The sequence below is a fragment of the Cherax quadricarinatus genome, chromosome 51, assembly GCF_038502225.1.
Source record: "Cherax quadricarinatus isolate ZL_2023a chromosome 51, ASM3850222v1, whole genome shotgun sequence".
NCBI lineage: Eukaryota > Metazoa > Arthropoda > Malacostraca > Decapoda > Parastacidae > Cherax > Cherax quadricarinatus.
In genome coordinates, this window is record NC_091342.1 from 21,069,323 (window position 1) to 21,096,565 (window position 27,243).

General features: G+C 40.5%; 1 protein-coding gene across 3 annotated transcripts in view; it reads left to right on the forward strand.

Annotated features, from left to right (window-relative positions):
• The first annotated feature begins 12,057 nt into the window (after nt 1-12,057).
• LOC128694634 (rho guanine nucleotide exchange factor 11) overlaps nt 12,058-27,243 on the forward strand; it is a 542,499-nt gene continuing 527,313 nt past the window's right edge. Inside the window, exon 1 of one of the 3 annotated variants that reach the window (XM_070095945.1) lies at nt 12,058-13,101. In XM_070095945.1, the coding sequence (XP_069952046.1) occupies nt 12,515-13,101 (587 nt within the window). In that variant the 5' untranslated portion in view covers nt 12,058-12,514. The remainder of the gene's footprint in view (nt 13,102-27,243) is intronic. The other 2 variants (XM_070095944.1, XM_070095946.1) reach the window with 2 other exon arrangements.

The following is a 27,243-nucleotide window of genomic DNA, read 5'->3' on the forward strand; positions in this document are numbered from 1 at the left end:
CTAGAGAGTGTACAGAGATCCTTTACTGCACGTATAAGTTCTGTCAAGCACCTTAACTACTGGGAACGCTTGGAAGCACTTGACTTGTACTCGTTGGAACGCAGGAGGGAGAGATATATCATAATCTACACTTGGAAAATCCTGGAAGGAATGGTCCCAAATCTGCACACAGAAATCACTCCCTACGAAAGTAAAAGACTGGGCAGGCGATGCAAAATGCCCCCAATAAAAAGTAGGGGCGCCATTGGTACACTAAGGGAAAACACCGTAAGTGTCCGGGGCCCAAGACTGTTCAACAGCCTCCCATCAGGCATTAGGGGAATTGCCAATAAACCCCTGGCTGCCTTCAAGAGAGAGCTGGACAGATACCTAAAGTCAGTGCCCGATCAGCCGGGCTGTGGCTCGTACGTTGGACTTCGTGTGGCCAGCAGTAACAGCCTAGTTGATCAGGCCCTGATCCATCAGGAGGCCTGGTCATGGACCGGGCCGCGGGGGCGTTGATCCCCGGAATAACCTCCAGGTAACCACCACCATCTCCAGTACCACCACCATCTCCAGTACCACCACCATCTCCAGTACCACCACCATCTCCAGTACCACCACCATCTCCAGTACCACCACCATCTCCAGTACCACCACCATCTCCGGTGCCACCACCATCTCTAGTACCACCACTATCTCCAGTACCACCACCATCTCCAGTACCACCACCATCTCCAGTACCACCACCATCTCCAGTACCACCACCATCTCCAGTACCACCACTATCTCCAGTACAACCACCATCTCCAGTACCACCACCATCTCCAGTACCACCACCATCTCCAGTACCATCACCATCTCCAGTACCACCATCTCCAGTACCACCACCATCTCCAGTACCACCACTATCTTCAGTACCACCACCATCTCCAGTACCACCACTATCCACATTACCACCACCATCTCCAGTACCACCACTATCTACATTACCACCACCATCTCCAGTACCACCACTATATACAGTACCACCACCATCTCCAGTACCACCACTATCTACAGTACCACCACCATCTCCAGTACCACCACTATCTCTAGTACCACCACCATCTCCAGTACCACCACTATATACAGTACCACCACCATCTCCAGTACCACCACTATACAGTACCACCACTATCTCCAGTACCACCACTATCTACAGTACCACCATCATCTCCAGTACCACCACTATCTCTAGTACCACCACTATCTACAGTACCACCACTATCTCTAGTACCACCACTATCTCCAGTACCACCACTATCTCTAGTACCACCACCATCTCCAGTACCACCATCATCTCCAGTACCACCACTATCTCTAGTACCACCACTATCTCTAGTACCACCACTATCTCTAGTACCACCACTATCTCTAGTACCACCACCATCTCCAGTACCACCACTAACTGCAGTACCACCACTATCTACAGTACCACCACCATCTCCAGTACCACCACCATCTCCAATACCACCACTATCTCCAGTACCACCACTATCTACAGTACCACCACCATCTCCAGTACCACCACCATCTCCAATACCACCACTATCTCCAGTACCACCACTATCTACAGTACCACCACCATCTCCAGTACCACCACCATCTCCAGTACCACCACTATCTCCAGTACCACCACTATCTCCAGTACCACCACTATCTCCAGTACCACCACCATCTCCAGTACCACCACTATCTACAGTACCACCACTATCTCCAGTACCACCACTATCTCCAGTACCACCACCATCTCCAGTACCACCACCATCTCCAGTACCACCACCATCTCCAGTACCACCACCATCTCCAGTACCACCACCATCTCCAGTACCACCACTATCTCCAGTACCACCACCATCTCCAGTACCACCACCATCTCCAGTACCACCACCATCTCCAGTACCACCACCATCTCCAGTACCACCACCATCTCCAGTACCACCACCATCTCCAGTACCACCACCATCTCCAGTACCACCACCATCTCCAGTACCACCACCATCTCCAGTACCACCACCATCTCCAGTACCACCACCATCTCCAGTACCACCACCATCTCCAGTACCACCACTATCTCCAGTACCACCACTATCTCCAGTACCACCACCATCTCCAGTACCACCACCATCTCCAGTACCACCACCATCTCCAGTACCACCACTATCTCCAGTACCACCACTATCTCCAGTACCACCACCATCTCCAGTACCACCACCATCTCCAGTACCACCACTATCTCCAGTACCACCACTATCTCCAGTACCACCACCATCTCCAGTACCACCACCATCTCCAGTACCACCACCATCTCCAGTACCACCACCATCTCCAGTACCACCACCATCTCCAGTACCACCACCATCTCCAGTACCACCACCATCTCCAGTACCACCACTATCTCCAGTACAACCACCATCTCCAGTACCACCACCATCTCCAGTACCACCACCATCTCCAGTACCATCACCATCTCCAGTACCACCATCTCCAGTACCACCACCATCTCCAGTACCACCACTATCTTCAGTACCACCACCATCTCCAGTACCACCACTATCCACATTACCACCACCATCTCCAGTACCACCACTATCTACATTACCACCACCATCTCCAGTACCACCACTATATACAGTACCACCACCATCTCCAGTACCACCACTATCTACAGTACCACCACCATCTCCAGTACCACCACTATCTCTAGTACCACCACCATCTCCAGTACCACCACTATATACAGTACCACCACCATCTCCAGTACCACCACTATACAGTACCACCACTATCTCCAGTACCACCACTATCTACAGTACCACCATCATCTCCAGTACCACCACTATCTCTAGTACCACCACTATCTACAGTACCACCACTATCTCTAGTACCACCACTATCTCCAGTACCACCACTATCTCTAGTACCACCACCATCTCCAGTACCACCATCATCTCCAGTACCACCACTATCTCTAGTACCACCACTATCTCTAGTACCACCACTATCTCTAGTACCACCACTATCTCTAGTACCACCACCATCTCCAGTACCACCACTAACTGCAGTACCACCACTATCTACAGTACCACCACCATCTCCAGTACCACCACCATCTCCAATACCACCACTATCTCCAGTACCACCACTATCTACAGTACCACCACCATCTCCAGTACCACCACCATCTCCAATACCACCACTATCTCCAGTACCACCACTATCTACAGTACCACCACCATCTCCAGTACCACCACCATCTCCAGTACCACCACTATCTCCAGTACCACCACTATCTCCAGTACCACCACCATCTCCAGTACCACCACTATCTACAGTACCACCACTATCTCCAGTACCACCACTATCTCCAGTACCACCACCATCTCCAGTACCACCACCATCTCCAGTACCACCACCATCTCCAGTACCACCACCATCTCCAGTACCACCACTATCTCCAGTACCACCACTATCTCCAGTACCACCACCATCTCCAGTACCACCACCATCTCCAGTACCACCACCATCTCCAGTACCACCACCATCTCCAGTACCACCACCATCTCCAGTACCACCACCATCTCCAGTACCACCACCATCTCCAGTACCACCACCATCTCCAGTACCACCACCATCTCCAGTACCACCACTATCTCCAGTACCACCACTATCTCCAGTACCACCACCATCTCCAGTACCACCACCATCTCCAGTACCACCACCATCTCCAGTACCACCACCATCTCCAGTACCACCACTATCTCCAGTACCACCACTATCTCCAGTACCACCACTATCTCCAGTACCACCACCATCTCCAGTACCACCACTATCTCCAGTACCACCACTATCTCCAGTACCACCACTATCTCCAGTACCACCACCTACATGTTTCCCTCAGCACCAACATCACCATATCCTCCAATTTCCTCCTCACTTCCCGCTGCTCTTCCTTTTCCCTACCCTTCTATCCCTCTTTCCTTTCCCTTCCCAAGTATTTCACTTTCTTCTCCCTTCCCAGGTGTCCCTCTTTCCTCTCCCTTCCCAGGTGTCCCTCTTTCCTCTCCCTTCCCAGGTGTCCCTCTTTCCTCTCCCTTCCCAAGTATCTCCCTTTCCTCTCTCTTCCCAAGTATTCTAGTTTCCTCTCCCTTCCCAAGTATCCCTCTTTCCTCTCCCTTCCCAAGTATCCCTCTTTCCTCTCCCTTCCCAAGTATCCCTCTTTCCTCTCCCTTCCCAAGTATCCCTCTTTCCTCTCCCTTCCCAAGTATCCCTCTTTCCTCTCCCTTCCCAAGTATCCCTCTTTCCTTTCCCTTCCCAAGTATCCCACTTTCCTCTCCCTTCCCAAATATCCCTCTTTCCTCAAACCTTACTTTATATTAGGTCAAAGTTTACAGGTTTTTACTCCTATTACTCAGTGTTATTGTCTGCCACAGTGATGATGATGTCATCAACGACGACAATGAAATCTACGACAATTTGCTCAATTGACAAAGAAAAATGACATCATCAGTTCTGATACATTTCACCTGCATAGATATGGGAAGAATGACGAACTCAAAACAAGAACAGTATACAGAGCCACCAGACAGATCATGTCCTAGAACGTTAGGAAGAGATAAGAGACTTAGGATTAACATTATATTATATTATATTATATATATATATATATATATATATATATATATATATATATATATATATATATATATATATATATATATATATATATATATATATATGTCGTGCCGAATAGGCAGAACTTGCGATCTTGGCTTAAATAGCAACGCTCATCTTGCCATATAGGACAAGCGAAAATTTGTGTATGCAATAATTTCGCCAAAATCATTCTGAACCTAACGAAAAAAATATATTTCACTGTGTTTGTTTAGTACTAAATTATTGTAAACAAATCTAAAATATATTTAATTGGATTAGGCTAAAATAAATTGCGCTTGTATAATAAGGTTTGGTAAGTTTTCTAAGATTCTTTTGGTGCAAAATTAAAATTTTTTACACTAACATTAATGAAAAAAAAATATATCTTTAAACGTATAAGAGAAAATTTTAGAAAAGACTTAATTTTAAATGAGTTCTTGCTAATCAAGTTCCTTGATAATGTGAGTAGTCACGAAAGCGCTTGGAATTTCTCTATTCTTTCAGAGTGGTTGTTTTGCATATTCTGAAATCACCTGTTTACTGTGATCTTATTGCATATATATATATATATATATATATATATATATATATATATATATATATATATATATATATATATATATAGGGAGGTACCACCTCTAGAACTTTACTGGGGACCCTAATCCTCAGAGAAGACAAACGTACCTCAGGGAAAACTCAAGGTTTCCCCCGGAGCTGTTTGAATATTTTCTTCTACCACCCCCTTTATTTTTATGCTACATGCTAACTTTATTAATAGACGGAATACATTGATAGTAATAGTAAACACACACACACACACACACACACACACACACACACACACACACACACACACACACACACACTCACACACACTCACACACTATATATATATATATATATATATATATATATATATATATATATATATATATATATATATATATATATATATGTCGCAGGATCTGTCATTTGGAGAATATAATAAGGCAGATGCAGCAAAGGCCAGGAAAATGACAAGGAGAATTATGAGAACCAGTGCCAACACCAGTGTTGGCACTGTTCAAATCGCTTGTGCTCTTACAACTAGAATATTTTTTTGTGCTCAGCTCCTTTCACAGCAGGAAAGATAATAGTTAAAAAAATACAGAGAAATAGTTTACTGCTCTCATAGAATCACTGTAACATATAAGCTATTAGTGCCTCAAGCACTTGGAGTTTCGTCTTTGGAACGGAGAAGACAGATTCCTGATAATATATACATAACGTGAAATATATGGAGGAACGTGTGGAGTAAACCAAGTAAAAAGACAGGGGAGGTGAGGGGGGCATGGGTACGATTAGAGTATAGTCACCATCCGTGACCAAGACCAGGAGATATCACAAATGTTGCCTAAACAAATACTTATTTTTTTTTTTCCAAAAAGCGGGACCAGCTTCCTGCTACAAATGCCAGATCAACCTGGTTGTGATGGTTGTGTGGCCTGCGGGTCACTAATACAGTACGGTTGATCAGGCGGTCAGCAGGTAAACCTGACTGCTAAGGTAAAAAAAAAAAAAAAGACCTCAAAAGTAATCACAGACATGGCACACAGGTATGACAATTCAAATTAACCTCATACAAGAGAACGTTAATCTTTTACTGTGTAGACATGAAACGATTTCTCTGTGTATGTTAATTTAACATATGATATATATCAACTTTATGACAAACATTGATTTTTTCTTTCGTAGTTTCCATGCTGTATCTTGAGAACGTCTTGGTGCGTCGTCTCGAAACCTATATATAAATGAAAGGCTAAAGCTGTTTTTGCAATTGGCAATGGTGATGCCTATTGGCTGGTTTCATAAGTAGGTTTTTGGGGGTCTTATTCTTACTTTCTTAGAGCACTAACACCCAAGAGGAACTGCACTAAATATACTGTACAGTGATTAATGGCGCTCCCAATAATTTCATTGGTTGTCTGAAGCGACGCAGCGCTGTATAACCCTTGTGGCTTAGCGCTTCTTTTTTGATTATAATAATAATAATGTCTGAAGCGATAAGGGCTGCTAAAAAAAGGGGGCAGTGTAGCAGACTGGAAACTTTTGTTGAGAGACAATAAGGTCCCAATAAAGTTTTCCATTGTACCAAAGTATTTTTTTCTCAAGTTGTCGGTTGTACAACTTCTTCCCAAGGGCAGTGATAGTTAAGTGTATATTCTCCAGATCTGCAATTTCTCCTTCATTTAATAGGGCTGTTAGCGGCAAGAACATTTGTCTCTTGTGAGAACAAACGTCTTTAGAGTATCATCATTGACTTTTCATTTTTTCAGCTTATCGCTTTTTATGCCACTGTGATAACAGGGTTGTGTTCCTTGAACATGAGATATTTAAACATGGTCACCCTTGGGTTCCTTGCATTCTTCTGCTCTAAGTTGTGGTTTGATTACAAGTTATTTGGTTTTTTTTCTGTTATAATTTATGTTCTGGTCCACTTTAAGAATTTGTTTACATTGTCTTAGAGGTGTGCCAGGTCCGCGATGGATGCCAGTTCCATACAAATTCTATAGAGTATTGTCTGCAAAGAATGATAATGCAAAAATGTGTGTTTGTCAGATTTGAGAATGAGAATTTGAGGCGAGTAATCTGACTTTATCAGATCTTATTAGAATGGCAGCCGCTGACTTTGACTGTTACTCTTTTGGAAACGATTTATTAGAATGTTAGAAGATCTATGTGTTTATGCTTTCAGTTATTCATTTTTGCTATTGTATCGTAATTACACTTGCCGAATACATTTACAAAGTCTTTGTATTTTACTTAAGCGTTTTACCTGTCTTTACAGTGCATACAAAACCATGTAATGGTGTAGCAGTTGAGAGTCAGGAGGGTAAACCTGCTCTGAACCTTCCTTGGCCAGGTTGTGTATATGTGATTCCATGTATTTCGCGGTGTTATTTTCTTGGTGCACCTTCAACAGTTTTCACAATTGACGTCTGTACCATCGGTCTTCTGTACGATTCTTTTACTGCTGCATGTGTTGCGAGTCTACTGCAGTAGTTTTTAAAGCCTGTTGGATGACTCCTGTGTCTAGACGCACTCCAAAATATTTTGAATTTTGATGAATATGGAATTGCAGCAATCAAGGCCAGGGTGCATGGGCATGCTATTAATGGGTTCTTTAATATGATGTAAACGGTTTGTATTCGGAAATGTTTGGAAAGTTCATTGTCGAATTCACGAAAAACTTGTGTGGATATTAATATTTAGAAAGTATAATGGCTTAATGAGCAACAAATACAGTTTCCTCACTGTTTTTCGCATTTGTTGTCGTCAGTGAAAACTTCATACCTCGTTTAAGGACCCTCTACTGAGGTGATTTTTTTTTTTTTATTTAATTGTGCATTGGTAAATATTTTTTTTAATTAATTGAAGCCTTTTGTTGTGTTGGAAATTTTAGCTTATTTTCATTTAACACGTGTCTCTCTTCGTTCTGGAGAAAATCTGGAACCTTTGATAGTTGGGCAGTTATACCAGTCTCTTTACAATTCCTTTTTCTTTTAAATGACGGTTACTGCTACAGAGTTCAGAAGACTGGCAATATGAAGGGAAAAATGGATATTTTTTCTCATTTGCTTGCTTTGTTTGTAGGAAAACTATTTTTGACAATGCCGTTACAACACTGACATCTAGTAATAATGTGATTGCTGCCCTTAGTCAAAGACAACGCATTTATTAAAAAAAAAAAATACGAATATGATCTTTGCATCATTTACAGTTAATTTGGTGAAGTTTTTGTGATTAATTTATCATTAGATAAGTTGGTATTAATGGTTTCTCGTAGCTCAGTAGTAGTGCGTTGTCCTCCACAGTCAAATGATTCGCAAATCAATCTAGGGCGAGACAGTACTTACTGACGTTTCTCTTCACACCTGCTGATCCTGTTTGCCTAGAATTTGATAGTTGAATTTAGTCGACTGTTATGAGTCATCTTTGAGGAGGACCGAAGAGAAATAAGCTACATTGCTTCTCTTTTTTAAGTTATTCTGGTGTAATAACCCTTTGTGATTAATTCGAATAAAGTTTTACGTGCTCTTGCTAAACTTTATCACGAGATGTTTAAGATGACGCTGTAACTGATGCGTTTTCTGTGATAGTTTCCGATGTTGATGCAAAAGAAAACGAGCGTGAAGGGCTAACTGGTGTATGCCTTAGTGTGTCCAGTGTGCTTGTGGCCGAGGTGCCGGGGTGGTGGTGGTGGTGGACATGTGTGCTAAGATATTACGATACTGTGTATGTTTAAGGCTACAAAAGATTCGTACGTGTTCTTTTGGAAATGAAAGCCAAGATACTAGGCAGTGTTACGTCAAAAATCAATGTTTCTGTCGAATTTGGTTTCACTTAGCAATAAAAATGGAAATATTTGCAGTTACACGTTTTGAAACTAGAAATGTACATTGCTTTGAGTTCAGTGTGAAATATGAAATATATAAATTACCCTAAACAAAATAGCGAGTGAATATAAATGACAAAAAAATAATAATTGCGTATTATAAGTCGGTTCTGTAGGTTATTTGAATAATGTTAAAATTAAAAAATTAAGAAAAACACAACGCTGCTTTCTTACAGTTTCCAGCAGTCGTGTAACGAAGTTTGTATATGTAAATGTACACACACACACACACACACACACACACACACACACACACACACACACACACACACACACACACACACACACACACACACACACACAGAGTAGCGACTAGTGAAGAGGCGGGGTCAGGAGCTCGGACTCGACCCCTGCAACCTCAACTAGATGAGTACACACACACACACACACACACACACACACACACACACACACACACTGCTTTAAAAACTGTTTTAGGGATAAAAGCATTCTTGTTTGGTGATATTCAAATGAAATATAACCCTAATGACCCTCGTACAGTCGATAGGCTTTAAACCTAGCAAATTAGTCAAGTACATAACTGTCACGTAAGTTTATTTCAGCTATCTAGTTTGTTCTTGGATTTACTCTGTTATTGAGCCTGTTTGAATATATTCTAACATTGAGTCAGTTCCTGTCGCTTATTTTCTCTCTCTCACTTCCTCCGATATGCGGGAGTGGTGTTTGTAATATCAGTATACAGATTTTGTTCAAAAGATATTGTTAGAGCCAGTTTATTATATTTGAAAGATATTTTTGGAGGCAGTCGATAAAATTTCTCATACTTCGTAAGATATATGATTGGGAAGGAAATTCTGGACATGATTACATATTGGTTAGTGTATCTTGTATAATAGCTAATTTACATTACTGATACACTTTTATCACACGAGGCACATTCACCTCTTATTAAGTGTTGCTGCTGTAGACGAAATTGAAGTTTATCTAGATAGTTTAGTGTCACTGTTGTGTAATGTTTTTGTTACCAAGATTGTGGCTTTTCTTGTAATGTGGAATATTGTGCTATATGTGTTGTTTTAATATTGAACATACCTTCAGTAACTGATGCTTGTGATGGGTTCTTGGTCAATGGAATTGGAGCTAGCCTCAACGTCTAAGAAAACTTCATTACCTCCCATTCCCGAAGCGCTGTATGAATCTTAGGGCTGTAGCTCTTCCTCATGAACCTAATAATAAAAATAATTGATATTTTTTGTTGTAATGTGGATTATGTAGTGCAAACACATGGTTTTGCCGCGTTGCAGGTCGTCGAATCTCGTGATGCTGCTGCTGCCGCTACCATTATAAACATAATGTTTTCCTGTTATATACTCGTTACACTGCTATTGTTTTGTTGTGGTCTGTTTAATCTTGGTGAGGGATAACGTGTTGCTTTTATCCTGCTGATGTTAGGTAAGCTATTGTTGTTTTCCGTGGTGGGAGGCACAGCGGCTTAACGGGTTAGGACAGGTGGCTCTATCAGCTTCAAGGCACCAGGTTAGTGCCGCCTCTGACAGCTGGGGCGTCACTCCTGCCGGATTGTGTGTGCTTGGGGGAGGAGGGGCCGGAGTTGGGGTAAGGGTCGTTGTAGTGGGCAGGGGTTGTGGTGATGGGCTGGGGTGGTGGGCTTATGGTGGTAGGGGCAGTGATGGCCGTGGTGGGGCCTGATGTGGTGGAGCCTGTTGTGGTGGAGGAGGGCTGGGGTGGTGGTGGAGAGCAGGGGTATGATTGAGTGCTGGGTTGGGATATGATGGGGTGGAACGAAGAGTGTGTTGAAGGTGTCGGTTCACGTCACTGTACCTGGGTATTGTGGTTCACTGATGCTACCTCCCATCCACTCTGGGAGATATTTACCATGTGGTAAGGGTGAGGGAGTCACTATGGTGGAGTGGGAAACCCGCCACTACTTGGTGGAGTGGAATGGGGAAGCCATTACTCCAGCGAAGTGGGGTGCTCTACAGTCGTGCTTGTTTCTTTACTGCATCTTTCCCCAGGTGGGATAGTGTCCGTCCCTTGGTTTAGTGAGCACAATCACTACCTTCTCATTATAGCGGAGATTACTACTACTGTCGTGGTGGGAAAAGATCTGTTATGGTGGTATAACCAAGATACTACTACCTTTTTGCTCTTGTGTTGAGGAGTCACTATTCTACTCTTAGGAACAGTTAGTACTGTATTTAGTATGAAGGAAGCCACTACACTGCTGGTGTACTGGGAAAACTATTACTCTGAGGGTGTAGTAACAGGGGTTGTGTGTAGCGTATGTAAAGATCTCTTTCCTCCTGTGGTAGTGAGGGAAGGCTCACTGCAAGCAGCTTTGAAGTTATGATGTTCATGAAAGTGCTAAACTCGTGGCGGTCATTCAGCTCTGCTAACTTTTGAAGATATTTAAGAAAATACTGTAATTTATTGTAGGATATAAGTTACACACCGTAACCGCAACATTTCACACCTAATTAAAAATATTGAGTACACAATAGTCTTCGTTTTCAGGTTAAGGCGGCTTAGTATTTGTCATATTATATAACAAGCAGCGAATTGACTCATTTTCCTTATATTTTTTTTATTCAGTGTTGTAAGTAGCGTCATGTTTTGAGGATAATTACTGTATTAAGATGGAAAGCCTTAGTAACATTGGGAATTTCCTAGATTTAACCTTGTAATTTTTTTTTTTTTGAGCCCTCACGGAGCGCCAGTCATTATATGTCCTAATAGTGGTGTTTATGGTATTGTATGCCCATAGGTATTGGTGAGGGAGATACGGTGTAGTATTAAAGGAGAGTATTCCAAGCGGGTTGTGGGTAGGAGCATGTATTGTAGTAGGAGCAGCAAAGCTTATCACTGAATGCTTCCTGCCTGCCTGCCCCGGTGTCGTCAGTCTCCACTACGCTGGTGCTTCTCAACACACCCTCCCTCGCTCTCGCTTTTTTTCCTCTCTCTTTTCCTGCACCCAGTACCACCAGGCTCACTCTCTTGCCCTGGAAAATTTGGCACTGTAACAGGTGGTAGTGCAGAGCGAGGCTCCCTCAGTGATGAGTGTGCGGTAATGTCAGATCGCTACACTATGCGTGTGCTTATCTACTACCGTTCTCCACTTCACTCCCTCTTAGCTGGTTCATCCTCTTAAACCAAGAATTGTTTTTCAAGGTTTCAAATTACACAAATTAATAATTTGGGAAAATTTACCTATGCCGAAGTGAGTAAGGTTTGAAATAACGTAAAATTGTCAATGAAAATAAAATTTGTTAAAAATGTTGTAGCTTAATGATAAGAGCCCAGTTTATGAGAGAGATAGTGGCCAGGAGTGTGCTCAACAATAATTAACGCCCAAGTAATACTGTACTCTGATGTTAGTGCAAGTGAAACTCGAGTTTATTTCGTGCAAGTCCTAAAGGTGTTTCAATGTTCACTCGGAGGAAGAACAGTGTGGAGCACCTGCCAGGTGTTGAGGGTGCGCAGCTGAGACCTCACGCACAACACCGAGACCGGCTGCCTTCCCCTCCCAGGCGCTCCTCCTTTCACGGTTCCGAGTCCCACCTCGACCACCACATTGGTCACCAGACCTTCGAGGAGAGGAAGAAGAAGTACGCTACAGCTCCCATCACCAACCATGACCATGCTGCACGCAAAGCCCGCGGGGAAAAACCGCCTACGCTACCTAAAGGGAAGAATATCACGCCCGCGCCCTACCAGAAAACATTTATAGCAATGTTAAGAAACAGGGACGGGAAGACAAGCAAACGGCGAAGTCAGGATCTAAGCGAGAGCATCCCGCCGGTGACGCCTCCGGCAGCATCTCCCAAGCTGGCGAGCGGTGTGTTTTATCAGCCCCTGACGGAGGGACTGAATGTGGCACGACCACAGCCCCCTGTGCCTGCCGTCAAACACGCAGACCACCAACAGTATATTCAGCAGTATTTCAACACTGAACCCCTGCAACCACCACCACTAGAGTTCACCCTCCTCTATCCTCACCACCACCTCTATCCGTAAGCTCTCATTGTCATCACCGACTGCTCAGTATCGCCTGTGTTCTTAATCACTTTAATTATATGAGCTCCTCTCTTACTTAATTTAACTATTATTTTAACTTTTTTTTCATAGTAACAGACACTGCAGTTTACTTAATAGTCATATGTGTCGCATATAGTAAAATATATATATATATATATATATATATTTTTATTATATTTAGCGTGCCACGCGCCTCCTTGAAAATTACTTGGCATGATGAGTGTTATGTCAGGGAGTTCCTCGTGTGAAGCGAGTCGTGTTCACACAAATACTGACACAACGTTCATCTGTTAAGTAAATAATACTCTTCACCTCTTGATTGCTGCCTCAATCGTACACCATTTGCAGTATTACGTATGTATAATTGTGTATGGACCAAGAGATAGTGTGTGTGTGTGTGTGTGTGTGTGTGTGTGTGTGTGTGTGTGTGTGTGTGTGTGTGTAATGTCGTGCTGAATAGGTAAAACTTGCTATTTTGGCTTAAATAGCAACGCTCTTCTCTCCGAATAAGGCAAGCGAAAATTTGTGTATGCAATAATTTCGCAATCATTCTGAACCTAACGAAAAAAATATTTTATTGTGTTTGTGTATTATTAAATTATTGTACACTTATCCAAAATATATTTTGTCGGATTAGGTTAAATTAAATTGCGATTGTTATAATAAGGTTAGGTAAGTTTTACTAAGGTTTCATTAGGTTCAGAATGATTTTTGCGGAATTACTGCATACACAAATTTGCACTTCCCCTATTCGGCAAGAAGTGCGTTGCTGTTTAAGCCAAAATCGCAAGTTTTACTTAATCGGCAATATATATATATATATATATATATATATATATATATATATATATATATATATATATATATATATATATATATATATATATATATATATATATATGGGCAGTGAGGTTGAGGTATGAGGTAGATTTTAAAAAATGCAGTTTTATTGTTCGGTAGAAGTGTGTATTTACAGGAAAGTGGGTGCGGGAGGGAAGAAGAACGATTGGTGGAATGATGAGGTAAAGAGAGTATTAAGAGTAGTAATTTAGCATATGAGAGGTTTATACAGGGTAAAAGTGATATAAGGAGGGAGGAGTATATGGAGAGAAAAAGAGAGGTGAAAGAATGTAAAAGGAGAACAAATGAGAGAGTGGGTGAGATACTGTAAAAAAATTTTGCTGAGCAGAAAAAAGTTTTAGAGTGAGATTAATAAATTGATAAAGCCTAGGGAACGATTGGATTTGACAGTTAAAAATACAAAAGGAGAGTTATTAGATGGGGAGTTGGAGGTATTGGAAGGAGCTGTTAAATGTTGATGAAAATAAGGAAGCTGTGATTTCATGCATTGGCCAGAGAGGTATAAAATCACTTAGGAGTGAGGAAGAGTCAGACATGAGTGTGGGGAAGGTATGAGTGGCTGTGGGTGGAATGAAAAGAGGTAAAGCAGCTGGGCTTGATGGAATCAAAATATAAATGTTAAAAGCAATTAAGGATATAGTTTTGTAATGATTGGTGCTTTTATTTAATGTATGAAAGAGGGGAAGGTACCTAGGGATTGGCAGAGCATCCATAATTCTTTTGTATATAGGCAAAAGGAACAAGAGAGTGTAAGAATTATAATGGAATAAGCCTGTTGAGTGTACCTGGTAAGGTGTGTGGTAGTTATTATTGACAGAATTAAGAGTAAGATGGAAAGCAGGATCGCAGATGAACAAGGAAGGAAGCATTAGGAAGGGTAGGGGATGTGTACCTAGTGTTTACAGTGAAGCATATAAGTGAATAATATTTAGATAAGGGTAAAGAGGAATTGTCATACTTGCTTGAATTTGGGCTGATATAAAAATTAATGATATAAAAATTAATGATTTTAGAGAAGTACCAATGAAATAAATTAGGAATGATTTTTGCAAAATTATTGCATGCACAAATTTTTGCTTGCCGTATTCGGCAAGACGAGCGTTGCTATTTAAGCCAAAATAGCAAGTTTTACCTATAATTTCATTCTGAGCTAATTTAATTCTACTCCCCGTTTGGTGTACCAGCCTCCACAAGCATTATTTTATATTATTGTAAGCATGAACGAGTGGTATTTAATCAACACTGTGACTAGCCAAGAACTCGAACCCATGTCGTTTTGGCCCGCAGTGTTGCTGTTTTCTAAATACCACTCGTTCGAGGTTACAATAATGTGTGTGTGTGTGTGTGTGCAAACAATCGCAGACGGGCGATCTTAACTATGCAGGACAAGCCACGGGACGTGGAAATCTTTAGCTCAAGTACTTTCACACTTCTCAGTTCGTCATCAGGAGCTGTGCGATGTTGCAAGGGAGCAACCAAAGCAGGGAGAGATGTCTCAGAGTAGCGTAGGTGTCACCGGCCACGGTTACTCTTAGACTGAGTTAGTGGTCGGTGTCAACCCCACCCTACTATCATCCCCCTTCCCTCCATATGGGGTAGGAGGGTTTCTGAGGTGTCAAGTATGAAATTATAAGATATAAAAAGCCAGCCCTAAGCTTTTTCTAATCGTTTATAATGAAAGAAAGGAATACAATGTGTTCTTTGTCCGTTTAAATGTCCTGCTCTGAGGTACTCGAATGTTCTACCGATGTACTCAGAAGTATCTCTTCCTAAATATTGTCTACTATTTTTCTCAGTGTCATATTAACCGACACTGAGAAAAATAGTAGACAATATTTAGGAAGAGATACTTTTGAGTACCTTAGTAGGACATTCGAGTACCTCAGAGCAGGACATTTAAACGGACAAAGAACACATCATATTCCTTTCTTTCATTATTTGAAAAGGTCACACAGAATAATAGCAATTCATGTCTACAGTATCTAACGAGAAACTTTTCTCAAACCACATGACCGGTTATAAACGATTAGAAAAAGCTTAGGGCTGGCTTTTTATATCTGATAATTTCATACTTGACATCTCAGAAACCCTCCTACCTCATATGGAGGGAAGGGGGATGACAGTAGGGTTGGGTTGGCACCGACCACCAACCCAGTCTAAGGGTAACCGTGGCCGGTGACACCTACGCTACTCTGAGATCGCTCTCCCTGCTTTGGTTGCTCCCTTGTAACATCGCACAGCTCCTGATGACGAACTGAGAAGTGTGAAAGTGCTTGAGCTAAAGATTTCTACCCCCCCCAGTGGTTTTGTGGGTAAGGGGCTTGGACTTCCAGCAAGCGTGCGTGAGCGTGTAAGATAGGAGTGAATGGAGACGAATGGTACTTGGGACCTGACGATCTGTTGGAGTGTGAGCAGGGTAATATTTAGTGAAGGGATTCAGGGAAACCGGTTATTTTCATATAGTCGGACTTGAGTCCTGGAAATGGGAAGTACAATGCCTGCACTTTAAAGGAGGGGTTTGGGATATTGGCAGTTTGGAGGGATATGTTGTGTATCTTTATATGTGTATGCTTCTAGACTGTTGTATTCTGAGCACCTCTGCAAAAACAGTGATAATGTGCGAGTGTGGTGAAAGCGTTGAATGATGATGAAAGTATTTTCTTTTTGGGGATTTTCTTTCTTTTTTGGGTCACCCTGCCTCGGTGGGAGACGGCCGACTTGTTGAAAAAAAAAAAAAAAATATATATATATATATATATATATATATATATATATATATATATATATATATATATATATATATATCTCATAGGTCAGTTTACATATGTTACTTAAAATCAGTTTTATATATTTTTTCGTTATACTCGAATTGAATTTTGCAGCTATAGCAAAAGCAAATTTTGACTCTGCACATAAGGCAGAAAATGCCTTTTTTTTTTTTTTAGGCCAAACGCGCCCGTTTGGTTTATATAAAAGAGGTTTTGTGTGCGAAGGGCGTGGATTTTCAACAGGCGTGCGTGAGCGTGTGAGATAGAAATGAATGGAGACGAATGATTTTTGGGTCCAGACGAGCTGTTTGAGTGTGAGCAGGGTAATATTTTGTGAAGGGATTCAGGGAAACCGGTTAGCCGGACTTGAGTCCTGGAAATGGGAAGTACAGTGCCTGCACTTTAAAGGAGGAGCTTGGGATATTGGCAGTTTGGAGGGACATCTGAACTGTCGTATCTGAGCGCCTCTGCAGACAGTGATTATATGCGAGTAATGGTGAAAGTGTTGAATAATGAATGTTTTTACTTTCTTTTTGGGTCGTCCCGCCTCGGTGGGAAAAGCTGACGTGTTAAATATACATAATGTAGTGCTGAATAGGTAAAACTTGCTATTTTGGTTTAAATAGCAACGGACTTCTCGCCGGATAAGGCAAGGGAAAATGTGTGTATGCAATAATTTCGCAAAAATCTTTCTGAACCTAACTATATTTAAATATATTTCATTGTGTTTGTTTATTATTAAATTATTGTAAACTTATCTAAAAAATATTTAGCTGGATTAGGCTAAATTAAATTGCGTTTGTTATTATATGGTTAGGTAAGTTTTCTAACGTTCTTTTGGTACAAAATTATTAATTTATACGTTAACATAAATGAAAAAAAATACTTAAACGTATAAGAGAAAATTTTAGAATTGACTTAATTTTAAATGAGTTCTTGCTAATTGACCAGTTTTACCTGTTCGGCACTAGATATATATATATATATATATATATATATATATATATATATATATATATATATATATATAAACACATACATATCATGCCGAATAAACCAAACCGTCGAGTTTGGCCTATCCGACAAGGGTGGTTTCTGCCAATTAAGCAGAGTGAGAATTTGTTTTTTGCCATAAATCTGTGATAAATAATCTGAACATTACGAAGAAAATTTGATGATACTTCTGTTGCCTCATGCTGTTGCTACTGCCTCATGCTGTTGCTGCTACTGCTGCCTCATGATGCTCCTGCTACTGTTGCCTCATGATGCTGCTGATGCTACTGTCGCCTCATGCTGATGGTGCTACTGCTGCTACCGTATACGCTATCAAGATATCCTACGTGTGTATTATTACTCCAAATCCCTCAGCGTACCCCCACGACAGCTGCTCCTTCCTTTTCTGTTGCTGCTGTTCCTTGTGCAGTTCCTACTCCTCAGTTAAATGGGCTCAGGTTTATTTTTTTATTTGGTCAATGAATGCAAGCTATATCGATAGCAAATGTAACTTTACTAGTTAGGTAACTTATGCCATAATATGAGCTGAGGCCAAGTTATATTTGTCTATATTGATGATGGTGTCTCCTGTTGACATTGGTGTCAAGTACTAAGGATAGTGTCACACTGACGATGGTGTATCATTATTGAGAATAGTGACGCTTTCTTTTTATAGACAGTGAAGAGTAACAAAGGCGAGGCAAGCGTCTGGTGTAGATAAGAAGCTCTAGTGGGTTTCTTTTGTCGGTAGTTATTGACCAGCCTCTTGAAGGAAGAGAGGTTGAAGCACTCACGAAAGATGCAGGAGGCCAAAGAATTCCACAGCAAATCTGTGCAGTAGAAAAAAATGAAGTGCTAAAACATGCCACTGTGCGACCTTTATCAGTGGCACGCAGAAAGGTTACTGGAAGAAAGAGCCTATGATACCTGTTTTTTATGTATGACAGAAAAAGAAGGAATGCTTGACAACATGGTCTTAAGAGGTAATTAGAGAGTTGGCTTCATTCTTCAAAACTTGTCACTCTCAGAGACACAGAGCAGGTCTCCTAAGCCTACCGTTATGAGCATCGTCACATATCACTCAGGATGGTTTCCAGATTTTCAACTCGTGCATCCCGGCAACATGCCTACACTGTCCCGATGACTCTCTCATCAGAAAGTGACTCTGACAGGGCCACGTAATCATCATAACCTGGCTGATCAGGCACATATTATAAAAACTTACCCAGTTTCCTCTTGAGAATTTCCTTGGAGCAAAAAGACTGTTATCGGGCAGTATTTCTTAGATCTGTTGGAGGAAGGTTGGACCACGGGTATTGATACATTGTTTTCTTATTGTTCTTATGGCACCTCTGCTGTTGTATATTTTTTCTTATGTCTCGCCCAAATACTTTGTTTTATTGCGCAGATTTGCATCACGTGTGTATAGATTTTAAAGGATAAACACGCTTCTGCACTGTGCAATGTAGACGAGTAACACTAACACAGTGCCACTAAGGTCAGTAACATTTTACAAAAAATATACAGGGTGCTCAAACATTAGCTAACGATAATTTCTGAAGGAAGTGATGCATGAATTTTGCAACAGCCGGGGATGGAGTTGATATAACCGTCTTCTAATGTTAGTTTTCCCCTGTAATCTACTTTGTCCATAATTACTATCGCATTTGCTTTGTCTGCTTTCGTAAGGTGAAATCTAGGAACTTTCCTTAATTCATGGTATAGCTTAACAAATCTTTGAGGATAGATGTGTTGCACAGGTCTGTGTGTGTGTGTGTGTGTGTGTGTGTGTGTGTGTGTGTGTGTGTGTGTGTGTGTGTGTGTGTGTGTGTGATGAGAAATATATATATATATATATATATATATATATATATACATATATATATATATATTAATAAGATCACAGTAAACAGGTGATTCCAGTGGTTGTTTTATTTATATATAAATATATATACATAATCTATTTATATATATACTATATATATATACTCGTATATAGATATATATATACATACATACATACATACATACATACATACATACATACACACACATACACACACACACACACACAACAGGCCTAGTGTCTAATCGACACGTGCCTAGTACAAAATGGTAACTAACACAGCGGAGGACAGGAGGGACATGGGAGACATGATAACGACATATAAAATACTGCAAGGAATTGACAAGTTGGACGAAGACAGGATGTTCCAGAGATGAGACACAGAAACAAGTGGTCACAATTGGAAGTTGAAGACTCCTATGAGTTAAAGGGAAGTTAGGAAATATTTATAAAGTCATAAAGTTGTGAGGAAGTGGAATAGTGTAGAAAGTGACGTAGTGGAGGCAGGAACCATACATTGTTTTAGGACGAGGTTTGATCAAGCTTATTGAGCAGGGAGAGAGAGGACCTAGTAGCAAACATTGAAGAGGCGGGGCGAGGAGCGATGACTCGACCCCTTCATCCACAAATAGGTGAGTACACACACACACACACACTTTTATTAATTTTATGTGATGATAGTGATCACATCGTTGAAAGGTATGGTCTCTTGACTTGGGTTTTGAAGTTCTTACTTGTTCAGTAAGTTGACGTCTCAGCATCTCTCTAAACACACTCATGTTGTGATATGTTAGCAGTACTGCCCTATAGTTTTCCCTTATTGTTGTTTTTTCTTTGTGAAGTCGGGCTATATTTGCATTTTTTGTGGTTTCTGTGATCTCTCCTTAATTCAAGCTCTTTCTCCATTATAATAAATATACCATGTTATGAATCTGGCTAATATCAGTAATATAATTCGTAGTGTGGATCGAGGTTTTGATAAACTTGTGTCTACTAGCCTTGTGATGTTGATTGCATTACTCAACATACTCTTTATTTCAGTGTTTTGTTTATTTCTTCATAATCACTATGTGTTCTTTATGGATGTTGTTATTTAGAGTTTGACCTTGTGAAAAAAACATTATTCTCAATTTCTTGTTTATTTTTTTCTTACAAATTCTTGTGTGCTTCTTTAGTTTGGTTTAAATGCTTTAATTTGTCTATTACATCTTTATGCAGGTGTTGTTTTTTTTTTCACTTGTGTCTCCTTCATTTACTGTAGGCTTTCTTATCTCTCACCATCCCATCTTCCAGAGCGTGGATATATCAACTCTGTATACGGCACTTGTGTGTTCCACATTGTCAGACTTAATACACTACCTTATTTTGTTATTGGCGGTTAACTAGACACCAATTCTGGTTAATCTGCGTTAGGGTAACCATAATTTGTATATAGCAAGCATACGGGAGACAACGTTTTGTATTTGTTAATGGTTCTGTGAGTTATTGACCGCGGAGCGGTCCCAGACCAGACTAATGTTTCCCTGTGAATTATTACTCGGGGCGCGGTCCTAGACCAGACCAGGCATATTCAGTTGGACATGAAATATTACAAGATTAACAATTATTGAAAATAACACTGGCAACCCTGGTCCATAATACCAATGCTCCCAAAACAAAACTAGTCATTCTTTACTTGAGGGTGTGATGCCAGACCTGCACACTGCCATAACATACTGCGGTGAGCGATATGGGAGGAAGTGCAAAATATACTCAGTAAAAAACAGGGGTGCAGTGGGCACAATAAGGCAATACGTCCGTGGCCTCGGACTGTTCAACATCTTAACATTAGGTATCAGAAACACTGCTGGAACAAGAGGAAACTGGACAAGTATCTTTATCAGGTGCTGTGATGGATATGAGTGTCAGCAGGCCACCAGCGGCAACAGCCTTGTTGACTAGGCAAGCACCAGACGAGCCAAGCCCAAAACCGGGCTCTGGGAGTAGAAAAACTCTGAATTCATCGAATATATATCAACAGTCACTGAATACGGAAATGTTTAAAATTGTAAATTGACTCTCTTTTCAACTATATAGACTCATGCCGGTTGATGTTATTTTTGACCTGAGAAGGGAGGAGGGTAAGTAAAAATTGTACAGGGAAAGACACTTGATTCAGATTCACAATGCGTAATTGTTTAAACAATATACACAGTTTCCTATAGCCACAGTGTGCAGTCGTTAAAAAAAAAAATGCATACAATTGTCTTTAGCCACTCGATTATTATAGTTATATTAGTTTACAACGCAACAAAAACCATAAAGATAAATTTCTTTCTCAATGTAATAAAAGCTAGGTGTATATTGAATATAACTGAAAATTTTTAAGATTAACCCCATGTCTTGTATACGAGGAAAGAATGAAAACGCCAATCCTGGCAGAGTGCAAAACATTTAACCGGCCACCATTTCAAGCTGCTGACAGAAGGATGGTACACCCTTGATATTGATGCCTTCCCAATCCGCTCATTCTGGCCGCAAGTGAGAGTTGCAGCCATTGTCAGATCCGTCAAGAAAAGGTTTTTGAAACTTTCTACAACATTAACCTGACAGCAGGAATAACAGAGGTAGAACTGCCTCGCATATGATGACAGTGTTGTACATTATCAGTGACAGTGTAGTACATTATCAGTGACAGTGTAGTACATTATCAGTGACAGTGTAGTACATTATCAGTGACAGTGTAGTACATTATCAGTGACAGTGTAGTACATTATCAGTGACAGTGTTGTACATTATCAGTGACAGTGTAGTACATTATCAGTGACAGTGTTGTGCATTATCAGTGACAGTGTAGTACATTATCAGTGACAGTGTTGTACATTATCAGTGACAGTGTTGTGCATTATCAGTGACAGTGTTGTACATTATCAGTGACAGTGTTGTGCATTATCAGTGACAGTGTAGTACATTATCAGTGACAGTGTTGTGCATTATCAGTGACAGTGTTGTACATTATCAGTGACAGTGTTGTGCATTATCAGTGACAGTGTAGTACATTATCAGTGACAGTGTTGTACATTATCAGTGACAGTGTAGTACATTATCAGTGACAGTGTTGTACATTATCAGTGACAGTGTTGTGCATTATCAGTGACAGTGTTGTACATTATCAGTGACAGTGTTGTGCATTATCAGTGACAGTGTAGTACATTATCAGTGACAGTGTTGTACATTATCAGTGACAGTGTTGTACATTATCAGTGACAGTGTTGTACATTATCAGTGACAGTGTAGTACATTATCAGTGACAGTGTAGTACATTATCAGTGACAGTGTTGTACATTATCAGTGACAGTGTTGTGCATTATCAGTGACAGTGTAGTACATTATCAGTGACAGTGTTGTACATTATCAGTGACAGTGTAGTACATTATCAGTGACAGTGTTGTACATTATCAGTGACAGTGTTGTGCATTATCAGTGACAGTGTAGTACATTATCAGTGACAGTGTTGTGCATTATCAGTGACAGTGTAGTACATTATCAGTGACAGTGTAGTACATTATCAGTGGCAGTGTTGTGCATTATCAGTGACAGTGTTGTGCATTATCAGTGACAGTGTAGTACATTATCAGTGACAGTGTAGTACATTATCAGTGGCAGTGTTGTGCATTATCAGTGACAGTGTAGTACATTATCAGTGACAGTGTTGTGCATTATCAGTGACAGTGTAGTACATTATCAGTGACAGTGTTGTGCATTATCAGTGACAGTGTAGTACATTATCAGTGACAGTGTTGTGCATTATCAGTGACAGTGTAGTACATTATCAGTGACAGTGTTGTGCATTATCAGTGACAGTGTAGTACATTATCAGTGACAGTGTTGTGCATTATCAGTGACAGTGTTGTGCATTATCAGTGACAGTGTTGTGCATTATCAGTGACAGTGTTGTGCATTATCAGTGACAGTGTAGTACATTATCAGTGACAGTGTTGTGCATTATCAGTGACAGTGTTGTGCATTATCAGTGACAGTGTAGTACATTATCAGTGACAGTGTTGTGCATTATCAGTGACAGTGTTGTGCATTATCAGTGACAGTGTAGTACATTATCAGTGACAGTGTTGTGCATTATCAGTGACAGTGTTGTGCATTATCAGTGACAGTGTAGTACATTATCAGTGACAGTGTTGTGCATTATCAGTGACAGTGTAGTACATTATCAGTGACAGTGTTGTGCATTATCAGTGACACTGTTGTGCATTATCAGTGACAGTGTAGTACATTATCAGTGACAGTGTTGTGCATTATCAGTGACACTGTTGTGCATTATCAGTGACAGTGTAGTACATTATCAGTGACAGTGTTGTGCATTATCAGTGACACTGTTGTGCATTATCAGTGACAGTGTAGTACATTATCAGTGGCAGTGTTGTGCATTATCAGTGAGTGTTGTACATTATCAGTGACAGTGTAGTACATTATCAGTGACAGTGTTGTGCATTATCATTGACAGTGTTGTGCATTATCAGTGAGTGCTGTACATTATCAGTGACAGTGTTGTGCATTATCAGTGACAGTGTAGTACATTATCAGTGACAGTGTTGTGCATTATCAGTGACACTGTTGTGCATTATCAGTGACAGTGTAGTACATTATCAGTGACAGTGTAGTACATTATCAGTGAGTGTAGTACATTATCAGTGACAGTGTAGTACATTATCAGTGACAGTGTAGTACATTATCAGTGAGAGTGTTGTGCATTATCAGTGACAGTGTAGTACATTATCAGTGGCAGTGTTGTGCATTATCAGTGACAGTGTTGTGCATTATCAGTGACAGTGTAGTACATTATCAGTGGCAGTGTTGTGCATTATCAGTGACAGTGTAGTACATTATCAGTGACAGTGTTGTGCATTATCAGTGACAGTGTAGTACATTATCAGTGACAGTGTTGTGCATTATCAGTGACAGTGTAGTACATTATCAGTGACAGTGTAGTACATTATCAGTGACAGTGTAGTACATTATCAGTGACAGTGTAGTACATTATCAGTGACAGTGTTGTGCATTATCAGTGGGTGGTGTACATTATCAGTGACAGTGTTGTGCATTATCAGTGACAGTGTTGTGCATTATCAGTGACAGTGTTGTGCATTATCAGTGACAGTGTAGTACATTATCAGTGACAGTGTTGTACATTATCAGTGACAGTGTTGTGCATTATCAGTGACAGTGTTGTGCATTATCAGTGACAGTGTAGTACATTATCAGTGACAGTGTTGTGCATTATCAGTGGGTGGTGTACATTATCAGTGACAGTGTTGTGCATTATCAGTGACAGTGTAGTACATTATCAGTGACAGTGTTGTGCATTATCAGTGGGTGGTGTACATTATCAGTGACAGTGTTGTGCATTATCAGTGACAGTGTTGTGCATTATCAGTGACAGTGTTGTGCATTATCAGTGACAGTGTTGTGCATTATCAGTGATTGTTATACATTATCAGTGACAGTGTAGTACATTATCAGTGGCAGTGTTGTGCATTATCAGTGACAGTGTAGTACATTATCAGTGACAGTGTTGTGCATTATCAGTGATTGTTATACATTATCAGTGACAGTGTAGTACATTATCAGTGGCAGTGTTGTGCATTATCAGTGACAGTGTAGTACATTATCAGTGACAGTGTTGTGCATTATCAGTGGGTGGTGTACATTATCAGTGACAGTGTTGTGCATTATCAGTGACAGTGTTGTGCATTATCAGTGACAGTGTTGTGCATTATCAGTGACAGTGTTGTGCATTATCAGTGATTGTTATACATTATCAGTGACAGTGTAGTACATTATCAGTGACAGTGTTGTGCATTATCAGTGACAGTGTAGTACATTATCAGTGGCAGTGTTGTGCATTATCAGTGACAGTGTTGTGCATTATCAGTGACAGTGTAGTACATTATCAGTGGCAGTGTTGTGCATTATCAGTGACAGTGTAGTACATTATCAGTGACAGTGTTGTGCATTATCAGTGACAGTGTAGTACATTATCAGTGACAGTGTTGTGCATTATCAGTGACACTGTTGTGCATTATCAGTGACAGTGTAGTACATTATCAGTGACAGTGTAGTACATTATCAGTGACAGTGTAGTACATTATCAGTGACAGTGTAGTACATTATCAGTGACAGTGTTGTGCATTATCAGTGGGTGGTGTACATTATCAGTGACAGTGTCGTGCATTATCAGTGACAGTGTTGTGCATTATCAGTGACAGTGTTGTGCATTATCAGTGACAGTGTTGTGCATTATCAGTGATTGTTATACATTATCAGTGACAGTGTAGTACATTATCAGTGACTGTGTTGTGCATTATCAGTTACAGTGTTGTGCATTATCAGTGACAGTGTTGTGCATTATCAGTGACAGTGTTGTGCATTATCAGTGACAGTGTAGTACATTATCAGTGACAGTGTTGTGCATTATCAGTGACAGTGTAGTACATTATCAGTGGCAGTGTTGTGCATTATCAGTGACAGTGTAGTACATTATCAGTGACAGTGTTGTGCATTATCAGTGACAGTGTAGTACATTATCAGTGACAGTGTTGTGCATTATCAGTGACACTGTTGTGCATTATCAGTGACAGTGTAGTACATTATCAGTGACAGTGTAGTACATTATCAGTGACAGTGTAGTACATTATCAGTGACAGTGTAGTACATTATCAGTGACAGTGTTGTGCATTATCAGTGGGTGGTGTACATTATCAGTGACAGTGTTGTGCATTATCAGTGACAGTGTTGTGCATTATCAGTGACAGTGTTGTGCATTATCAGTGACAGTGTTGTGCATTATCAGTGATTGTTATACATTATCAGTGACAGTGTAGTACATTATCAGTGACAGTGTTGTGCATTATCAGTTACAGTGTTGTGCATTATCAGTGACAGTGTTGTGCATTATCAGTGACAGTGTTGTGCATTATCAGTGACAGTGTAGTACATTATCAGTGACAGTGTTGTGCATTATCAGTGACACTGTTGTGCATTATCAGTGACAGTGTTGTGCATTATCAGTGACAGTGTTGTGCATTATCAGTGACAGTGTAGTACATTATCAGTGACAGTGTTGTGCATTATCAGTGACAGTGTAGTACATTATCAGTGGCAGTGTTGTGCATTATCAGTGAGTGTTGTACATTATCAGTGACAGTGTTGTGCATTATCAGTGACAGTGTTGTGCATTATCATTGACAGTGTTGTGCATTATCAGTGAGTGCTGTACATTATCAGTGACAGTGTTGTGCATTATCAATGACAGTGTAGTACATTATCAGTGACAGTGTTGTGCATTATCAGTGACACTGTTGTGCATTATCAGTGACAGTGTAGTACATTATCAGTGACAGTGTTGTACATTATCAGTGACAGTGTAGTACATTATCAGTGACAGTGTAGTACATTATCAGTGACAGTGTAGTACATTATCAGTGACAGTGTAGTACATTATCAGTGACAGTGTAGTACATTATCAGTGGCAGTGTTGTGCATTATCAGTGACAGTGTTGTGCATTATCAGTGACAGTGTAGTACATTATCAGTGGCAGTGTTGTGCATTATCAGTGACAGTGTAGTACATTATCAGTGACAGTGTTGTGCAT